The sequence below is a fragment of the Acanthaster planci genome, linkage group LG11 (assembly GCF_054643075.1).
Source record: "Acanthaster planci isolate LZ-2023a linkage group LG11, COTS_SCS, whole genome shotgun sequence".
In the NCBI taxonomy this organism is placed as follows: Eukaryota; Metazoa; Echinodermata; class Asteroidea; order Valvatida; family Acanthasteridae; genus Acanthaster; species Acanthaster planci.
This window is the reverse complement of record NC_141787.1, coordinates 5,658,146-5,675,663: the sequence shown is the minus strand read 5'-3', so window position 1 is coordinate 5,675,663 and position 17,518 is coordinate 5,658,146. Positions and strand designations below refer to the sequence as shown.

Here is a 17,518-nt window from a genome sequence, read left to right as displayed (position 1 = left end):
ATATCAGATAGCCCAATAAGCACTCAGATGATATAATCTTCTTTTATCTAATGTGCCAGATAAACCAGCCCGCTATAGGAACCGTGCATCCTTTGTGTTACTCTCCGTAAATTTAGCTGAAGCTACAAAAGGCCTTTACTGTCTTTCATGGGATGATTTGGAAGGATTTTTTTTTCCCAGACAAAACATCCCATTCTTGATGTAGGCATGCCAGGCCTCCCTCCTGGCTTTGTTGACCAGCTGCTAAGACATGATGACGAGCAAACAGTGGTCTACCTCCTGGAAGAATTGGCCCTAAATATGCCTGTAAGTCTGCCATAACCATACTGCAGTACCATCACACCACATCAGATCTTATTTTGCAGTTTAAGTTTCTCATCCATACTTTGATCGAATTGTCATGCTTGTAGTACTACTTTTTTTGGTGCTGGGGTAGATGTTTCGTGAGAAAGCCTAACATTAATTGGCTTCATATCACTCATAACTCACATATGTGTGTGTGTAGTGCAAATTGCATGCATTTTTTACCATATGATCATCTGTATCCTACCATATGCTTTTTATGATAGGATTGGAGGTGTGTAAATGTATGCCAGCTGTATGGAAGCAGTCACTTTTACTCCTTTGTTAGTGATGGTGCCCCCAAGCTGACTATTGTTTTAAACAGAAGGTTGTCAACTCTTCAGGCCCATCATCTTTTTGTTATAGAAATATGTTTGTCGTTAGATTCCTAGTTACCTTGCTGCATTTCCCTGCTTTTCTTTAGCTTTTAAACAAATTTGTTCTTGTTTCTAGACTGCCTATGGTGATCGTGGTCCACCCGGAGCCCCAGGTCCTGAAGGTGAGTCTGGACCACCAGGAGAGCTTGGACCTAAAGGGGCAAAGGGCATCAAGGGAATGGTAGGCAGTGTTTCTTTGAAGTTTGTCTTCATTACATTGTGCATTATATGGAGAAAAATGCTGTGGTCGCATAGAGAGTTTCCAGTTTCTTGGTGCCAACGTAATGTGTGAAATGGTTACGTAGCTGTCAAGTTCTCAGCTTTCAAGTTTTCAGTAGACTTATCATTTGTGCTACAATGACTGTATCTACTTACAATTCAGAAAGCTTAGATTCAAACTGACAGCCTTTCTTAAGTTTTCAAGCAATCCTCTCCCCTTTCCTACAGATAGTGTATAGCTTTGGCTTTTTCTGAAGTTTTACAAAATTGACCGATTCTACTATTTTGATATTTTGAGTTCATTACTTCAGAGGACTCAATAAGAAAATGCTGTGAGTATTCAGTGGTCAAAGGTGCATCCTGCATAATTTGTCTTGCAAAAAACTTCCCATGGACCACAGGATGTTCGTGAGCAAGCGAACAATGCACACACGAGGTCAATCTGTAGAACTATGGCAAACAAAAATTAATGTGTACATTTTCTCCTCAAGGATGCAATTTCGCACAGCCAGGAGTAGTTGTCAGATAATTTACTTTCAAATGTTCAAACACCTTTAATTTGTCCAAGAAGCCATCATCACAGTGAAGTTTAGGCAGCGTACACGATCCTGCATGAAATTCTGTGTACTGCCTTCAACTTTCTCTCCCACTAATTTTTCTGTGCTATTTGTTTCTCTTTTGTGATGCATCTGTATGTTGTCCTCCCAGAGGATTCCAGGCTATCCAGGTTTCCGTGGTCCCAGAGGTCCCCCAGGCCAACCTGGAGGGAAGGGGGAGGATGGACCACCAGGCCCACCGGGACTGGATGGGTCCAAGGGTGCGATTGGCCCGCGTGGGGGCCAGGGACTTCAAGGTTCAAGGGGTAGGAGGGTGAGTGTTTCAGGATTAGATTTCACCCCAGGCAGTGAAAGAAGTGGATTTCGTGGAGGTAGTGAAGTTACACGACACTTAAAGAGAGAAGGTGTGCTGCAGCTGGGCATTTATATCAAATCTGTCATCATGACCAATGGTGCCCCTCCATTTGTGGTTGTACAGTTTGGGACTTTATGTGCAGGCAATTAACATTATGCATGAAGTGTATACTCAATCATACCAGGCACTGTGATGTCTTTTTTATAAATATACTGTTTGTGCCCAAAGGCAAAGACATAACTTCTTACCTGTATGCACAGATTTCGATCGTCTTTGTTGACTGTGTAATGAGATGACTGCTCACAACAACTTAAAACAAAAGCCATGAAGTCTGTGACTTAAATTGTAATTGAATTGAAAATGATTCCAAAAAGGTAGAAATCTACCCTAGGGGTTCGATTTCATGGCTACACCATTCACTTAAGTATCACTGTTACATATTCCTGATACTGATAGTTCTGAGGATGCCTCGCATCTTCAATAATACAGTAGCGGTGCAAGCTTAAAAGAATGTACAGCCACAAGCCAGTGGCAGAATTCTCAGTTTGAAAGGCAAATTTCGCATGAATGTTGTTGGCAAACCTGAAGGATTACGTGACAATTTGAAAAATTTATCCTCTTGATGTAATTTGTGAAGATTGGACCACAGAAGTGCCACAGATGCCACTTCTCCGACCCGAGTCACACACTAATCTCAAATAATGGGATTGGTATACTTCTGTCCATGAGCAGGGCTCTCTGCCAAAAGAACTTACTTTTTCATCTCCAACTGTAATAATAGTCTGTACCCACAAATTATGGCCAAGCATGTGGTAATGCATACAGGTCGACAAACCCTGTTAAAGCTTACTGGAGCTTTGAATGCAGAATGCAGAGAGTGAACACCTGTTTGAATTTATGGATCACAGTTGCTGAGATCGTGAAAACTTTCACTATTTACAGGGAGGACGAGGCATGAAAGGACCACGTGGTGACATGGGTGATCCTGGTGAAAAAGTAAGTGACGTAATGTAGGCTCCACAGTGTATTGCAAAACCACTACAAGTTCTCTTGACATATAGAAACTTTGTAAATAAAACAAAGAAATAGTAATGCTGAAAACAATTCACTTTTCACATATAACAAGGTTAAAGATTAAAAAACACCGTTGACAGTTTTGGCAAATCTCTCTCTCTGTCATTCATGATAATTAGTCGTAATGTGTTTCGGTGGGCTATTTCTGTCATTTATCATTGTCATTTCATTTCATTCTGATATTTATAATTTCATTAAAGAACAATCCATAATGTCATATGAGTTCAAGCATGTGCGGTACATGTGAGTCAGTGTACAGCTGTGCTAATAAAATCACCTTCAAGTGCTTACATGGAGGTCCTCAAATGACCTACAACGCGCTTTACTCTGAGCATGTGCCATTAAAATACCAACCAGGCTCACTGTGAACAACCTGCTACCAGAGTCTGCTCTGTAAGTTGCTGAATCAAGGAAAACTCCCTGTGGCCCCAAATGATGGGAGCTTGTCCCTAGAGCGAGTAGTGATCATGCATGTATTCTGTTATACCAGTGCTACACCCTTCTTCTCGTTTTTTCCTGTGCTCCAGGGTTATGCAGGATTTAAAGGAACTTCTTCAGAGCCAGGATCCTCGGGGCCACCTGGACAAACTGGCTTCATGGGACCCATGGGACCAATGGGAGAACCAGTAAGTGTTTTCCTATTCTCCTTTGAAGTAGCGAGGGCTCTTTTCACAGATTACTTGCAAACCAGTCAGTACAGAAAAGCTGTTCTCGCGATGAATAGGTCTAATAATCCAATGTTGAGGCACTGACACCAAATTACCTGACCAATAATAGCATCCACGGTTGTGCATCGAAGTGACTGACGAAGTTCTGACATCCATTCGTTTACAAATGGTGCTTCCACGCACCTGCGGCAGAACCAGGGGGCCATTGCCCTCCCCTTCCCACCTTTGAAAAGTAGTTAGTTCCCCCCACACACTTTATAGGCCTGCCATCCATTGAAAGTTCATTGCAACTTCATGATTGTATGCTTTTTAGTCTAATGGCGGGGGCTTAGCCCCCCTCCACTTTTAAAACCGTTCTGCCACTGTTGCTTCCAGTTGGAGCCTACAGTGCAGACATGAGTGTCCCAAGGGAAGCAAGAGAGGGCCTTTCCCCAACCCAAAAAAAATTGATTAATAAAAAAGGGAGAACAGAGGATAAAGCAAAAGAAATGGGAGGGAAAGGGGAGAGATGAAAGGGGATGAAAATCACCAATTTGTGTGAAAAAAATGCTCAAATTGTCCACTTCTCCCCCCCCCCCGGAATAATCCTGGCGACACCCATTGTGTGGAACTTGAAGAGAAGCACAGGTTGTTGCCCTTGTAGGACCTCATGGATCTGTCTGTAAACTGGAGTAAAATATAGCCATGCAACAGTTTCAGGATTCCAAACCCACTGATGCATCAGTTTCTGCTGAAATTGTCTTCGGAGTTCTGATTCCCTGTGAATTTTCACTTCTGTCACCAGGGACTAAGGGGTAACCCAGGCATGCCAGGAATTCCTGGATTCCCCGTGAGTACAGTTATTTATGAATTTTGCCTTTCTAGCCTGGGACATACATGTACATCCTGTGTACATTTCATTATTTTAAAGAGTGCTTGTATATTGCCTTGAAGGAATGCTCAAATTGCTTGCCTGGTGTGAGGTTAACATTTGTATTTTTAGTTTTGTGGACTATCTATCCAGTTGATTAAGTGTTACATTTTCAGTTTATTCTGGTCAGCTATAAAACAGCTTTTTTCAAATCTGTGTAAATTGAGGTATGGTCCTTTCACTAATAAATGAAAAGGTCTAGGATTTATTTCTTCAGGTTTTTTTTATTAGATTATTTGCCAATACTTTGTAGTGATAATTACTACTGTCACGTGTATATGAACGGAATCATGCAGTGCCTGATTAGAAATCCAGCTCTGTGGTCATAGTTGACATCATTGCCAGTGTCTCTGTCTTTGTCATTGTCATTTTTTATGATGATATTAGTACTGGATCAAGAGGGGGTGATGCCCGCCCCCCATTTTTGGGATTTTTAGTTGTTTTAAGGTTCTCTCTTTCCTCCCTACTTTTTGCTGCCAACTGGGTATTTAACCAGTATAACAACAATACTTATCACTAAAATATGCCCCATTTATATGTTCAGGGTTCACATCCATTTGGGGTACCCTCTTAGGAAATACTGGGTGCCCCCTCCCCTTTTGGTGTTGCTGGATCCACCAACGGATGTTATTTAGCTTTGTTGGTATTACCAACTTTGTCCTGCCATCAGTCATTCAGTGTCATTGTATTGTCAGTGTCATCAAGTTGATTTTGTCTATTGCAGGGATTCATGGGCTTTCCCGGTGAGGATGGTGAGGCAGGGGAGGTTGGTGAAGATGGTGATCCAGGACCCCCAGGACCTCTAGGAGAGAGAGGGGAACCGGTATGGTGGCATGAATCTCTCCACCATCTCATTTGTTTTGGTGTTACTTTCATATTTCTGTAAAAAAACACACTGATAACCAAAAGCTGAATCCAAGTTGCTTTCTTTTTTCAGTGAAAAGCCATTGACCTTAACTGTTCTTTAAATTCCAAAACACTTTCATAATTGCATCCAGTAATTCAGAGCAAACTTTCAAAGATGTTGCAAGTGGGCGTACATCAAAAGAGTTGAACTTACACAGAAACGTTGCATTTTAATTGATTGTTTGCACTCCACAAGACAGAGCAGTCAATATCAACATTGGACAGTGAGTTTTGAACTGGTTTTGAAGAAACATCAAGCAGTTCTGGAATTTTGGAAGAGAATGGGGACAATCAGCTGAAGTTACAAGATGATGAATTTGTTATTTTCAAGAGTTTAGTTTTTGGTTTGACAGTATATATTATTCTGTCACCATTTTTCTGTGAAGGAGAAACAGTTCTGTCAGATTTCTTCCGGCCAACACAATATGCGTACCTTGGCATCTTTTTGCTGTCTTTTAGAGAAGCAGCTCCCGCTTCAGATTATATGATGTACGCAGAGACTGTCAAGTTTTCTCCAAATGATTGACATGAGATGCTTTTGTGCCTGACTCATTACAAACAGGGATTACTGGGACCCCCTGGATTTCCTGGAGTCAATGCTAGCGGGATTGGGCCACCTGTGAGTAGTACAGGATTTGATTTCTTTCCATGAATAATCTGGGCGTCTTTGACTTCAGGCTTTATTATCGCAAATATAGATCCCCTATAACACTGAAACTCATTAAGGTCAACACAGCTCTGTTTTCTGCTGCAAAAACATCCAAAATATTATAAGGATGAACAAAGATACTGACAGGAGCAAGATTTGGGGCCGACCTCATTTGAGAAGAGGGTACCTGAGCAGGGGCACCCAGCAGTTGGGCCTGAGTGTTGCACATTATATCTTCTCCCCCCTCCTGCTTTTGCTGATGCTCTTGCACAGATTCCTAATCCAACCGTGCCCCCTCCCCATTTACACCTTGTGAAGGGTGGCATTGATTATTTGTATGTTATATTGTATCTCTTCAAGGGAGTCACCAGTTATTGTTGTGTTATGTTCTATCTATTCAAGGGACTTAATGGATCAGCAGGACCCCCAGGGGAGCCTGGAGCACCAGGTCTAGCTGGGACACCAGGCCCACGAGGTCCACCAGGGGAACCTGGCCCAGTGGTAGGTAGACATTTTAGGTCCTCTCCTATCAATTTGACAGCACTGATTCACTGATGGCACGTTTTTAAAACTCAGCCAGGGCAATTTGGGTAGCACAAAGGATGGAGTAACTGATCAAATACATAATACGGGAAATTCACAGTGCAGCGCACCACCAAGAGATTGTCATGGCGAGGTCTTTTTGCATTGTGGGATAAATAGTCAACAAAATCTCATTTACCAATGCACTATGCAGGGAAAACTTTACTTTTGTCCGAATTTTTGTTTGTCTCGTTGAAAATTCAAAATTGCTTTTTCAAATGGGTATTAGGGTTAGTGTGGTGCAGGGAGCACTGCAATCAATCCAATTTCTCCAAATTAAGTGCGCTTAATCGCGGCAACGTGTCAACCGTAAACTTGACAAGTGGCCTGCCTGCGGCAAACTCTTGGTGGCATGCTGTATTGTGAATTGCCGGTATTAACACTTTAAATTCGTTCAGGTTGGAGTCATATTTTGCCATTTTTCTGTTATCACCCTGTGGTGATGAAATGTGTTCGCCTGTGGTAGATGGAGGGCAAGGGCAGTGGAGGCCGTGGCCTACCCAAAAGGAGATTATTTTTTTATAAATAATGAGAGAGAATCAATCTTTGGTCTGTTTTATTTCTCATCCTTCCAAAAGCATGTATCAACCCCACGATGTAGCCTTCCATCTCTGAAAGGCCATGAAATGTTGTTTCCCTCAATCCGAAAAAGTTTTTGGCCCTCCCCTCAAAATTGGTACTGTATCCACCTTAGGTTTCAGCTTGTCATAAAATCCAATACAGCCTTTCAGATTAGGGGTATTATTTTGTCCAACCTTTACACTTTCCATCTGCTTCAGATGACTGAATTATGGGTCCATCTTAAAACCTGTTCATTCCATTAGGCCCACATAGTACTCAAAGAAGTTAGAATTATTTTCAAGATGTATTTTTTTTTTTTTTTTTTTTTGTATTTTTTTTTGCGTTGGGGAGATGTTAATTATATATAACGGTTTGCCCGTACCCAGTGTATATTAATAAGCACTGTATGCTCAGTGCTCGTCCGAGTCAAATGAAGCAGCGGGTAACAAAAATACATCTTGAAAATAGTTCGCGTTACCCGCTGCTTCATTTGACTCGGACCGGCCAGCTGACCCCGGCAAGCTCGGTGGTCGAGTGGTTAAGACATCTGCACTAGTAAGCAGGAGGTCGTGGGTTCGAGTCCCACCCGAGTAAGCTTGTGAGGTTTTTTTCGCAAGCTCTCGGACAAGCACTGAGCATACAGTGCTTATTAATATACGTTGGGTACGGGCAAACCGTTATATAAAGTTAGAATTAATTTGTGCCCAGTGTTTGTGCTGTCTGGTAGTGTTACTCCATTTTGCTCTCCATGATTTGGTTACAAGGGCAGGAATGGCACCGAAGGGTATGGAGGATTGAGGGGCAGCCCTGGCCCAGATGGACCACCTGGTGACAGAGGGGAGCGGGGCCCAAAAGGAATTAAAGTAAGCACAATCTGAATGGAGATTCAATTGATTTTACCGGCCATTCTTTTCACCCTATTTAGAACCAGGCTTTTTCAGACCACCTCATAGCAATCCCCTTTCTAGAACTGGGCTGTCACATACTAGATCCTTTTGAAGCTTTCTCTGTATTTATAGACTTATTGATAAGTGCGTCTATAAAGTTTTAAGTCAATCTGAGACATGGTTTTGTCGTCACAGTCATTTGAATTCATGGCTTTATGTTTGTCAGCTCATTTGCATCGTGCATGTCATCATTTGCGTGCAATGAGCACGTCCAACTTGCTGTGGAGTAATGGGCATTTTGTGAGAACAGCATTTCCAGTTTTCACAAAATTTGTGTCAAAATGACTGTAAGACATCCTTCTGAAAAACCGATGAAGGCTTGACACAGGAAAAAATACACCGTGGTGATATTGGAGAAAATGCCTCCCCCCCTTTCTTAAGGTTAAGCCTTTCAAATCATACCACTTTGCTATCAGATTGCTCCACTTTGTCAAAAAAATTGTGACAATTTTGGATTGAACAAAGACAGGAGTGCCAGGCAGTACTTTTCGCATGTCAGACTCAGGAGAAGGAATGTGCATCAACAGAATGCTCCTGTATTAGCCACTAGTTTGCAGGTTGTGTGCTTGTATCTGACCAACAGCCAAAATGTGCTCATGCCCAATGACAGCTTCATTACATAAGTCCCCTTGCTGGGACTACATATAGTGTAAGTCAGCAACGAGAGTTAGAGGCCATTTGCTGCAGTGGAGCAGTGCATGTGGACAGGTTGTACGCGCACGTTACATGCCTCTATGACAATGGGCTTAAGAAGGCGTTTGTAATCACAGGGGCGAATTTCGAGGCAGTGCACCGGGCGCGCACCCTCCCCACCGCATCCATGACAATGAATGGTAAATTGCTCCATTGCATTTACATTCTTACTACGGACTTTGCACTGCACGCTGATATTTGACCCTCAAGATTGCTCCTATCCCCCTTCTGAAAATCCTGGGTCCACCCTTGACTACATTTACGTCGTCTCCTCTGATAAGTCTATTGCCTTTACACTTTATAATGATTAAAGCATTGCATATATTCAGACAGTTTTGGTCCCTGTTATGAAAAGCTTACGACCCAGCAAATGGGCCATTTTACATAGCAACGGAAATATCATGATGTGAGACGCTCAGTACTTTGTCACACAAAACGTGTTTTGAGTGTTTGTGCAATAAGTAATGCCACGGTTGTGTGACAGGGTCATCAAGGTCTAGAGGGGCAACCAGGGGAGCCTGGATTTGAGGGTTACCAAGGCGATCAGGGTGAAAAGGGACGAGAAGGTAGAGCAGGACCACCAGGCTCCAGGGTAAGTTCTTTTGGTACAGTTGTCACTGTTTTGTCTTGATAAGGTTGAGTCCAAGTTGCACCAGATGAGATTTGAAGGCTTACATGGTGAATGATTTTGCAGCAGCACCTTTTCAGAAATATCTTGTAGGTGATTTGATGAGGTACCCTACAGAACTTGTTATTTGTTCCTGTTACCTGCCTCATGTTCCACCCCCATATTTTGTATGGGAAAACGGATTATTCTAATATGATTAACACTTTTTAAGAGGGAACCACAATTGGAAAGTGTATTTAGAATAGAACTTGTATCAGTGGGGCACTTAACAATTGTTGACTTCTGTGATGTGGGATATGACGTTTTGAACACCCGAGGGATGCATAGCGCCCCCAGGCAAGTGCGTGCCCAAGGGTGATCAAAATGTCATATCCCGCATCACAGCAGTCAACAAATGTTTTGTTGTACCTCTGTCTTTATTATGTTGAGGCCGAGAAAGTTATCCAGAGAAACAAGTTCTGAATTTCAGAAGTTCAGAATATGACATGCCTACTGTTATAATTAACATAACAGACGTAAAAGGTATCATCTGCAAATGCGCTCTTCCCTTACTTTCTTTAATTGCGTAAACTTTAATGTGAAAGTAGTGCAGGTAACAGTGAGTACAAGTTCACATGTCATGTAGTCTGGTTAGCGGTCCCTGCATTACATTATATGCTGCAGGGACAGGAATGGGACTAATACACAAAACGTATCATTGGTACCATGCAAAACTGTCTCGTGCGTATGCACATGCTATTGGCAGAATGAGGTATCTCATGGTGAGTGTGATATGCGGATACATACTGCCCTGTCATGTGATTGATCTGGACCAATGACCAGACATTCTGGCCACATGCTCTGTGCAGAAATAAAAGTTGTTAAGGGTAGTTCCAGAAATTAGGGGTCCATTTTCTTTTCGTGTCCCTGTCACATCAGACATGTGATTTTGTAAGTTCATAACACTTTTTCTAATTTCAAAGAATGATGAATTAACGCAAATTACCTGCCAAACAAATAGCAATAGTTTGAAATCAATTCCAGTGACATTTCCATGTCAAATATAAAGGTCAGATATAACAGGTACATGAAAATGTCATACTTTTGGAACCCTAATTTCTGGAATTACCCTTACTTATAATTAGAAAATTTTAAGGCCAACTGTGAAACTGTCGACATAAAACTAACCAATCTCTCCTCATCTCCATGCCTCATAGCATATCACAACATTCCACACTGACTGATCTATTTTGCATTGGCTGTTTATTTTGTAGGGCGAGGTGGGGCCCGAGGGTGATCCTGGTTTACCCGGTGAAGCTGGGGAAAAGGTGAGTCTCAGTGCTGACTTGAAGTGCAATCTGGGCCATGCCATGAACTTGATGGAGTTGACGATAGCCGTATAACTCATACATCCATAGCTAGCACGGCCCTTCCAGGTTAAAATGGGGATATATGTGTACTAGGTAGGCCTAATTGATATCCCAACAGCTTCAGTGAGTAGTACATGCGGAAGAGTGGACACCTGATCTGCAGTATGCATTGAGTTTGAAATACTGATTGTGTGATACTCAACAACCATTATAAAACTGCATGTTAAGGAAGTCCACCCTCCAGTAATGGCAAAAGTCATCGTGTCAGCTGTTTGCTCAGAAAAACCAAGGGCCATTTTAATTTGTGTAGTGGCTGTTGCAGTGATTTGCCATGGCCAAGCAGAGGGCTTCTTAGTTTTACAGAGTGATCACTTTCTCACAAGTCTGTCTGTAATCAGGGGTGTGAGAATTCAGCATTTTTTTTTGTTTAGATGTTGACCCTGATTTTCGTCTTTTTTGTGCACCTGCCATGTGCAAATGTATGGGGACCTCTTACATTTCAGCTGGTTGTTTCCTGTTTTCAGCTTTATTGTAAGTGGCCGCTTAAAGGCAATGAGGGCAATGAGAACCTGTGACTTTTTAACAGAAGTTTCACATTTCCTTCCTTTAGACATTTGAAGATGGATATAAAAGGATGCCGTTCAGAAGCTCCACACCACAAAGTGACAATGTTGTCAAAATCTCAACTGCATACTTTTTTTCATCTTCCCACAGGGGGATATTGGGGCTGACGGTTACTCCGGCTACCCAGGCTTGCGTGGGGACCGAGGCCTACCAGGAATACCCGGAATACTTGGGGAGGAAGGGGAAGAGGTAAGTGCACATACATGTAAACTATATTCAGTCAAGAATAGGGCTAATGTTAAACTCAAAGCAACCTCTGACTTCTGTCAGGTGAGCAGAGCGTGCAGTATTTAGACATCGTCTAAACGAGCAGGTCCTTTCTGCATGGGAAGTAAACTTCATCCCTTTGATGTTGTGATGAAGAAATTGTATTTCTCCGCTGCAGGGGGAGCCTGGCCAAATAGGTGTACCTGGCAAAAACGGTTCCGAAGTCAAGGTAAGGAGTCTGTAATTGTTCTTTACATGTTGTCCTCAACCAGTAACCCTAGTACCTCTGGTTTTCAATTTAAAACAAATATTTCAAGGTGAAACCATTTTCTCCCTTTGTGTATCTTGGTGGATAATTGATTTCCATAATGGCTGTGCACAAGTTGATTGTTCGATTTATAGCTCAGTCTGATGAACAGAGAATAAAGTAAAACCATTCAAGGACTGGAGATCGTCTACATATAATTTCAGCAATACTTGCAAGTTTTATTATATCAGATAGCATGTAGCTTTAATTTTCAACCAGTGACCAGGGAGTTTGTTACCTTTGATGTTTATGAGAGCAGTTCTTGATATTTGATTCCCACAGTCGTTCTACTGAGTGCAGTTTTGGAGCACATTCATCATGAGTGTACTGTTTCTTTTACATGTGGGAATTGTGGTTTTGTACTTATTTTTTAATGACTTCAGTTTAAGTCAGGCTTTTGTGTGTGAATAAGCATGGGTGTGTCTGTATGTGAGCCTTGAAATTGTATTTCAGTTTGTGTGATATCACGTGTTAGCAATGGAGAAATACAGAATGAACTGCAAGGTCATGTATGTCAGATGTTGACCATGAAGGTAACAGGTGGCCTTTAAGAAAACTCCTGGTGTCAAGTTGTATTGTGAATTGATATTTTTAAGATGCTTGCGCTATTGGGCCAGTTTTTAAGACTCCTTGAAGAGGCTTTACAGACTCGGGGTTTTCCAGATGAGAATGTCCAAATCTTTAGAAAGACTTGTCAGAAAATCAATTTGAAGACTTCACTATGGGTGTATTTTAAAATGAGAAATGTATAGGTCTGTTGAGGAATAAATGCTCTCTAAATATTCCACAAATTAAACAAATCAAAGAAGCAAAACTGAAACAACCGTGTAATTTGTTCAGATCGTAGTTATAATATTCCAAACATTTGCATACAATTATACTACAATGTACCATTCATTTCAAAGAACAACCTGCCTATGCTTATATTTGACGGTCAAATGTAATGATGGCCATTACATTTCTTGGGCTTTTTTTTTAGGGACCACAGGGTCGACCAGGGCCAATTGGACCCACAGGGGCCCCGGGCACACCTGGCTACGATGGTTCACCTGGGCCCAGGGGTCCCCCTGGACTCCCTGGTGAGCCCGGACTGGACGGTTACCCCGGGAGAAACGGAACTAGAGGGCGGAGGGTGAGTGAATTCTTCGGTGGGACTCTTCTAGTTCGATAGTTCCATAAGTTCCAATCTGGCCCCTTTGTGAACCAGTAGCAATCTTTGGCATCTGGATTTTTCTCCCTCAGAACTTTCACAGGGAAAAGCCACTTGGTTGTCAAAATGTCACTTTATGCAAAATGCTTTAATGGCTAGTTTGGCCTCATCATTGCTTCAGACTTTTGGTCATGGTTACAGGAATAGTAGGTTGAATTTATGTGTTTTCAAATTAAGCCATTCGAAGCCATGCACAGTGTTAAAATTGAACAAGATAAATATTTTTTATGATGTGTATGTTTACTTTCAAAGTTAATGTAACCAGAGTGGCAAGGCTACAAAAAAATTGAGTCAGTGACCCGAATCTTTCTTACGAAAGATAAAAAGATTTATTCTCTCCCATTTGCAAGGATTAACGCAGGTTCACATTTTGTACAATTGGATGCGACTATGTGTATATCAAAAATAAACGACAGCCTTATAAGTTAGATACGTCGGTCATCTGTGAGAGATAAAAAAATCGAAAATCTACATCAGCCTTTCAGTCGTATCCCATTGTGTACATGATTAACAACTTGGCATCCATACAGTTCATAAATACTAAGCTGTCAGTGCACATATATGTACATGTATTAAATGGGTTACACTGATCATACTCAATACATGGCCAATCATATTCATAACCGGCTCTATAAAAAAGGTGTATAATGTAATTTTTTAAGTAATCTCATTTTACCTTCAATTAGAAAGAGTAACTTAAATGATACATCAATGCAAAGAGTTTATTTCGGCATTTTAATAAAAAATGTACAAGTAAGAGTGTTGGGGATTTCTACTAATTTCCACTGTGCAGGGTTCTTTAAAAAGGCCTGTAACTCAAGAGTAGCTCTGGCGACTTATTACCAATTTTTGCAGAGTGGGTCACATTTCCATCTGCAATTTAACCAAGAATAGCTCTAATCAAGAGATAATTTATCCGATTGATGTGTAGACCTTATGCGCATGACGTTACATTCGAGGGCATTTCCTTATTCCACTAAGGCAAGCTTGAGTAAACCAATTTTGTGCATTCATTGTAACAAAATTAAAATGTCAACAGACAGCCTTCTAAGACACCAACAAGGTACAACCCCTATATGTACGTAAGTTCAGTACGATATACTCAGCATTACAGGGTGTTAATGTACCTCCGGATTAAATGAGACCTAAACCTTAAACCTGGTCAATACGAAGGTCACGTTATTCAAAATATGCATAACTCACGTAAATGTCGAGCATTATAATAAGATGTTAACACACTGTAAGTACATGTATGCTAAGTGTGATCATTCCCAAACTTGGGTGATAAAGTATGTAAAAAAGTCTGACAAGCTTTTAAGAAAAAGATTGATACCTATGACCTGGTGAGGATGTTGCCTTGCAGAATATCCCATCACCTAAAAGAGTATTTCAAGAAGACTGAGCAAACTTCAAATACTGCAAATGTTTACATTTCTCGTACGGAATTGCCCAAATGCTAACTCAGTGCTATGTCTGCATGATATGTCGAACATGGTATCTATTTAACTTAAAATATTAAAAGATCGCAAGTTTGTTGTACTCGCCGACCAAAGCAGTCCCTTATCTCACATGCCTCAAGACGACACTCCATCAAATGCGGTTGGAAATACTGTAGGCCAAGGTGAATGTATAGCGGATTAAAAAGGCCTAACACTATCGTAAGTTGGACATGTTGGACGTGAAGTCCAAAGGAAGAGCATATTTAGATGTTGCTTGGTCTACATGATGAAGGCAAGTGACACCCAAGAATGCACGCATCGCAACAAGGAAACTAACCAAGAGTCCCCCGAATGCAGGACAGCTATTGTTTGGAAAACGCGGCTATGGTGTGACAATAAGTCACCTGAAAATACCAGTCGCAAATTTATGCAAGATATCCAGCTTCGAACAAAGAATATTATTGTTAACTGGTACCTTTGGTACTGAGACGCCGGTGTCATGCGAAATCACCAGTCATTCACACCCTTATTTCCATTAAAGAACAGCGTGAGTCACGTGAGAAAAACCCATCCAAAAAGAGCGAAAAGGGGATGAGATTCCATACCGGACATATTAACATGACATCAGTAAAGACGCGCAGTCTAAATACATAAAACAATTTCACCTATTGGTGGCGCTATTTACAAAGCACATTGTCACGCAGCAAATCAGCTGTACCAGGTTGCATACGATGTGGAATGTGCACTAAGCATAAATATGTAAGTGCCAGGCAGTGTACAGTCTGGCTGGTCACATTAATGTAATTTTTGAGAGATAGGTACATGACCTGTGTGTGTAGTTTTGGGTAATCCTTTTCTGCAATGAATTCCTACAATGCCGGAGTACATACCTATAATGTGTATTGTGTATAAAGGTGTGAAGTGAACATTGCTGTGCTGTAGCACAAAGCAACTGTAGTAATCTTCGATTGCTGTTTCACATTGAGTGATTCTTTTCCAGAGCCTGAGATTGGGCCGAAAAATGGTTGAACAAAAATGTCAGTTAGGTCAATTTTGTTCTGTGCTCATCAGCCTTTGACATACCAAGGCCTCTTGAGAACATAGTGTTCCTGTTTTAATGTCACCTAAAACCAGAGTAAAAACACCAACAAAGATTCGCCTTTAAGACATTTATCTTTCCTTGAGACTTTTTGGCTGACCACATCTCCTTCTGATTGGACAAGCATAGCAGGAAGAAAAAAAAATTGGCAGTGTCCTAACATAATGCCACCTCAGCTTTACTAACCATGTGTTTTATTTTTTTTGCTTGTTCATAGGGCATAGCAGGTACGCCGGGTTATCCTGGTGTTGCTGGCACTACTGGACTCACGGTAAGAGGAAAGCTTAACCCTCCTATGTGGAAGTCACTCTTTGGGTCATTTGGTAAACACCTCAAAGAATTACAGCTGTGTTGTGTTGTGCACTGCACCAACAGTCCCTCACAGGAATATCAGATTGCACTTTTTTGCTGCCCAACAACTGTGCTCACTGTTTCATGTGCATCATTGTGCAGTAAACCAATGCAGTGAAGAGGACTGCACAAAAGACCCTGTGTCATTTTGTGCTGGCAACCAACTGTGTACACACTGAACCTGTGCATGTTTGTGTTCCATATAGAAAACACATGCAAGAGAGTGACTGTGGGCACTTGTGCATATTTGTGCTGTAAAACCAAAGGAGGGTTAATAGCAACACTGATGCCTCCCACCTGTCCACAAGCCACAGTGCACATACTCGCCCATGTTCCCAAGTCTCACAAATCCCCTCTACGGCTCTCCAAGGAGTAAAAAGGTTGCCCATGGCAAGCGCAGGTTAAAACCTGTTTACGCTTCAGAGAGGATTTGTGAGACTTGGGAACAAAGAAAGAGCAGGTTATCCTTTCTTCAGTCTTGTGTTTACTCTTCAGCTGAAGGTGAAACTTTTGAAAGTAGCCTTTAGGAAAGCTGATGTCACGGAGACCAGCAAATCCTGAATTTGTAGAATTACAAATAAGAGCAAGACTTCAGTCTTACTCCCATTGGAAGTCCAAGAAACTTGGCATCCCTGTTAGATCCACATTGTGTTTGGCGTAATTCAAAGTGATTGCAGAAGATTCCCAGTTGTTTTAAGGGGCCATTGATAAATCAAAGGGGATCAGCACTGTCCTGTAAGATTTCCTCTTGTGCACTCTCATATCCCCCATGCAAAGAGCTGTTCCCTGGATCCCTTCGCATGTACCAATAGGCAATCAAAATGGTGAGAAACACAGCTGGGTTTTGGGCCAGGAAAACCAGTTTTGATAGCTGTGAATACTGACGCTACGACTTGAGCGGCACGGTACCTGACTATTATCAGTGTGCCAAGTGAGCACTTGGCACTATGCCACAGTAGCCGACCACATATGAAAAATTAACATTCTGTCGCTGTAAAAAAAGTCAAAGTGGGAATGCATAAGTTTACTCAAAAGGATGTTTACAGGGAGTCATGGTAAGTTTCTGCAAGAAGCACAGAAGAAAATTCCGATGGGAACACAGGTTTTGAATTCCTTACAGGTTCTTTTGACTCAGCCTCAAGATAAAGTTTTATAATCTTGTGATTTTTCGTTGTTTTAGGGGTCAAAAGGAGAACCAGGGGAGCCAGGGGGAAAAGGCCCACAAGGAGATCCGGTCAGTATAAATATCACTGGTGTATGTATGGGGGTGCATGCCCCCCTACAGAGGTCCATGCGACCTCCCCCTTCATCTTCAAGCCATCGCTCATTGGCTTCGTTGCATACCGGGAAAAAAAAGGGTGCCCCCCCCAATTTCCCCCTTAAAAATTACCCTAGTTGCTCCACTGATTATATTTTATGTCCAGATCATTATTGTGTTGTCAATTTTAAACACATAAATGGCTG

At 41.7% G+C, this 17,518-nt stretch overlaps 1 protein-coding gene across 2 annotated transcripts in view; it reads left to right on the top strand.

Moving 5' to 3' along the window:
- The window catches only part of LOC110987536 (uncharacterized), a 57,427-nt gene that overhangs the window by 17,094 nt on the left and 22,815 nt on the right, over positions 1–17,518 (top strand). For both annotated transcript variants that reach the window (XM_022250331.2, XM_022250332.2), the window contains 17 exons: positions 181–306; positions 796–900; positions 1,647–1,808; positions 2,793–2,846; positions 3,452–3,550; positions 4,377–4,421; positions 5,227–5,325; positions 5,971–6,027; positions 6,460–6,558; positions 7,965–8,063; positions 9,325–9,432; positions 10,722–10,775; positions 11,532–11,630; positions 11,827–11,877; positions 12,935–13,087; positions 15,921–15,974; positions 17,235–17,288. In XM_022250331.2, coding sequence (XP_022106023.2) covers positions 181–306; positions 796–900; positions 1,647–1,808; positions 2,793–2,846; positions 3,452–3,550; positions 4,377–4,421; positions 5,227–5,325; positions 5,971–6,027; positions 6,460–6,558; positions 7,965–8,063; positions 9,325–9,432; positions 10,722–10,775; positions 11,532–11,630; positions 11,827–11,877; positions 12,935–13,087; positions 15,921–15,974; positions 17,235–17,288 — 1,518 coding nt within the window. The remainder of the gene's footprint in view (positions 1–180; positions 307–795; positions 901–1,646; positions 1,809–2,792; positions 2,847–3,451; positions 3,551–4,376; positions 4,422–5,226; positions 5,326–5,970; positions 6,028–6,459; positions 6,559–7,964; positions 8,064–9,324; positions 9,433–10,721; positions 10,776–11,531; positions 11,631–11,826; positions 11,878–12,934; positions 13,088–15,920; positions 15,975–17,234; positions 17,289–17,518) is intronic.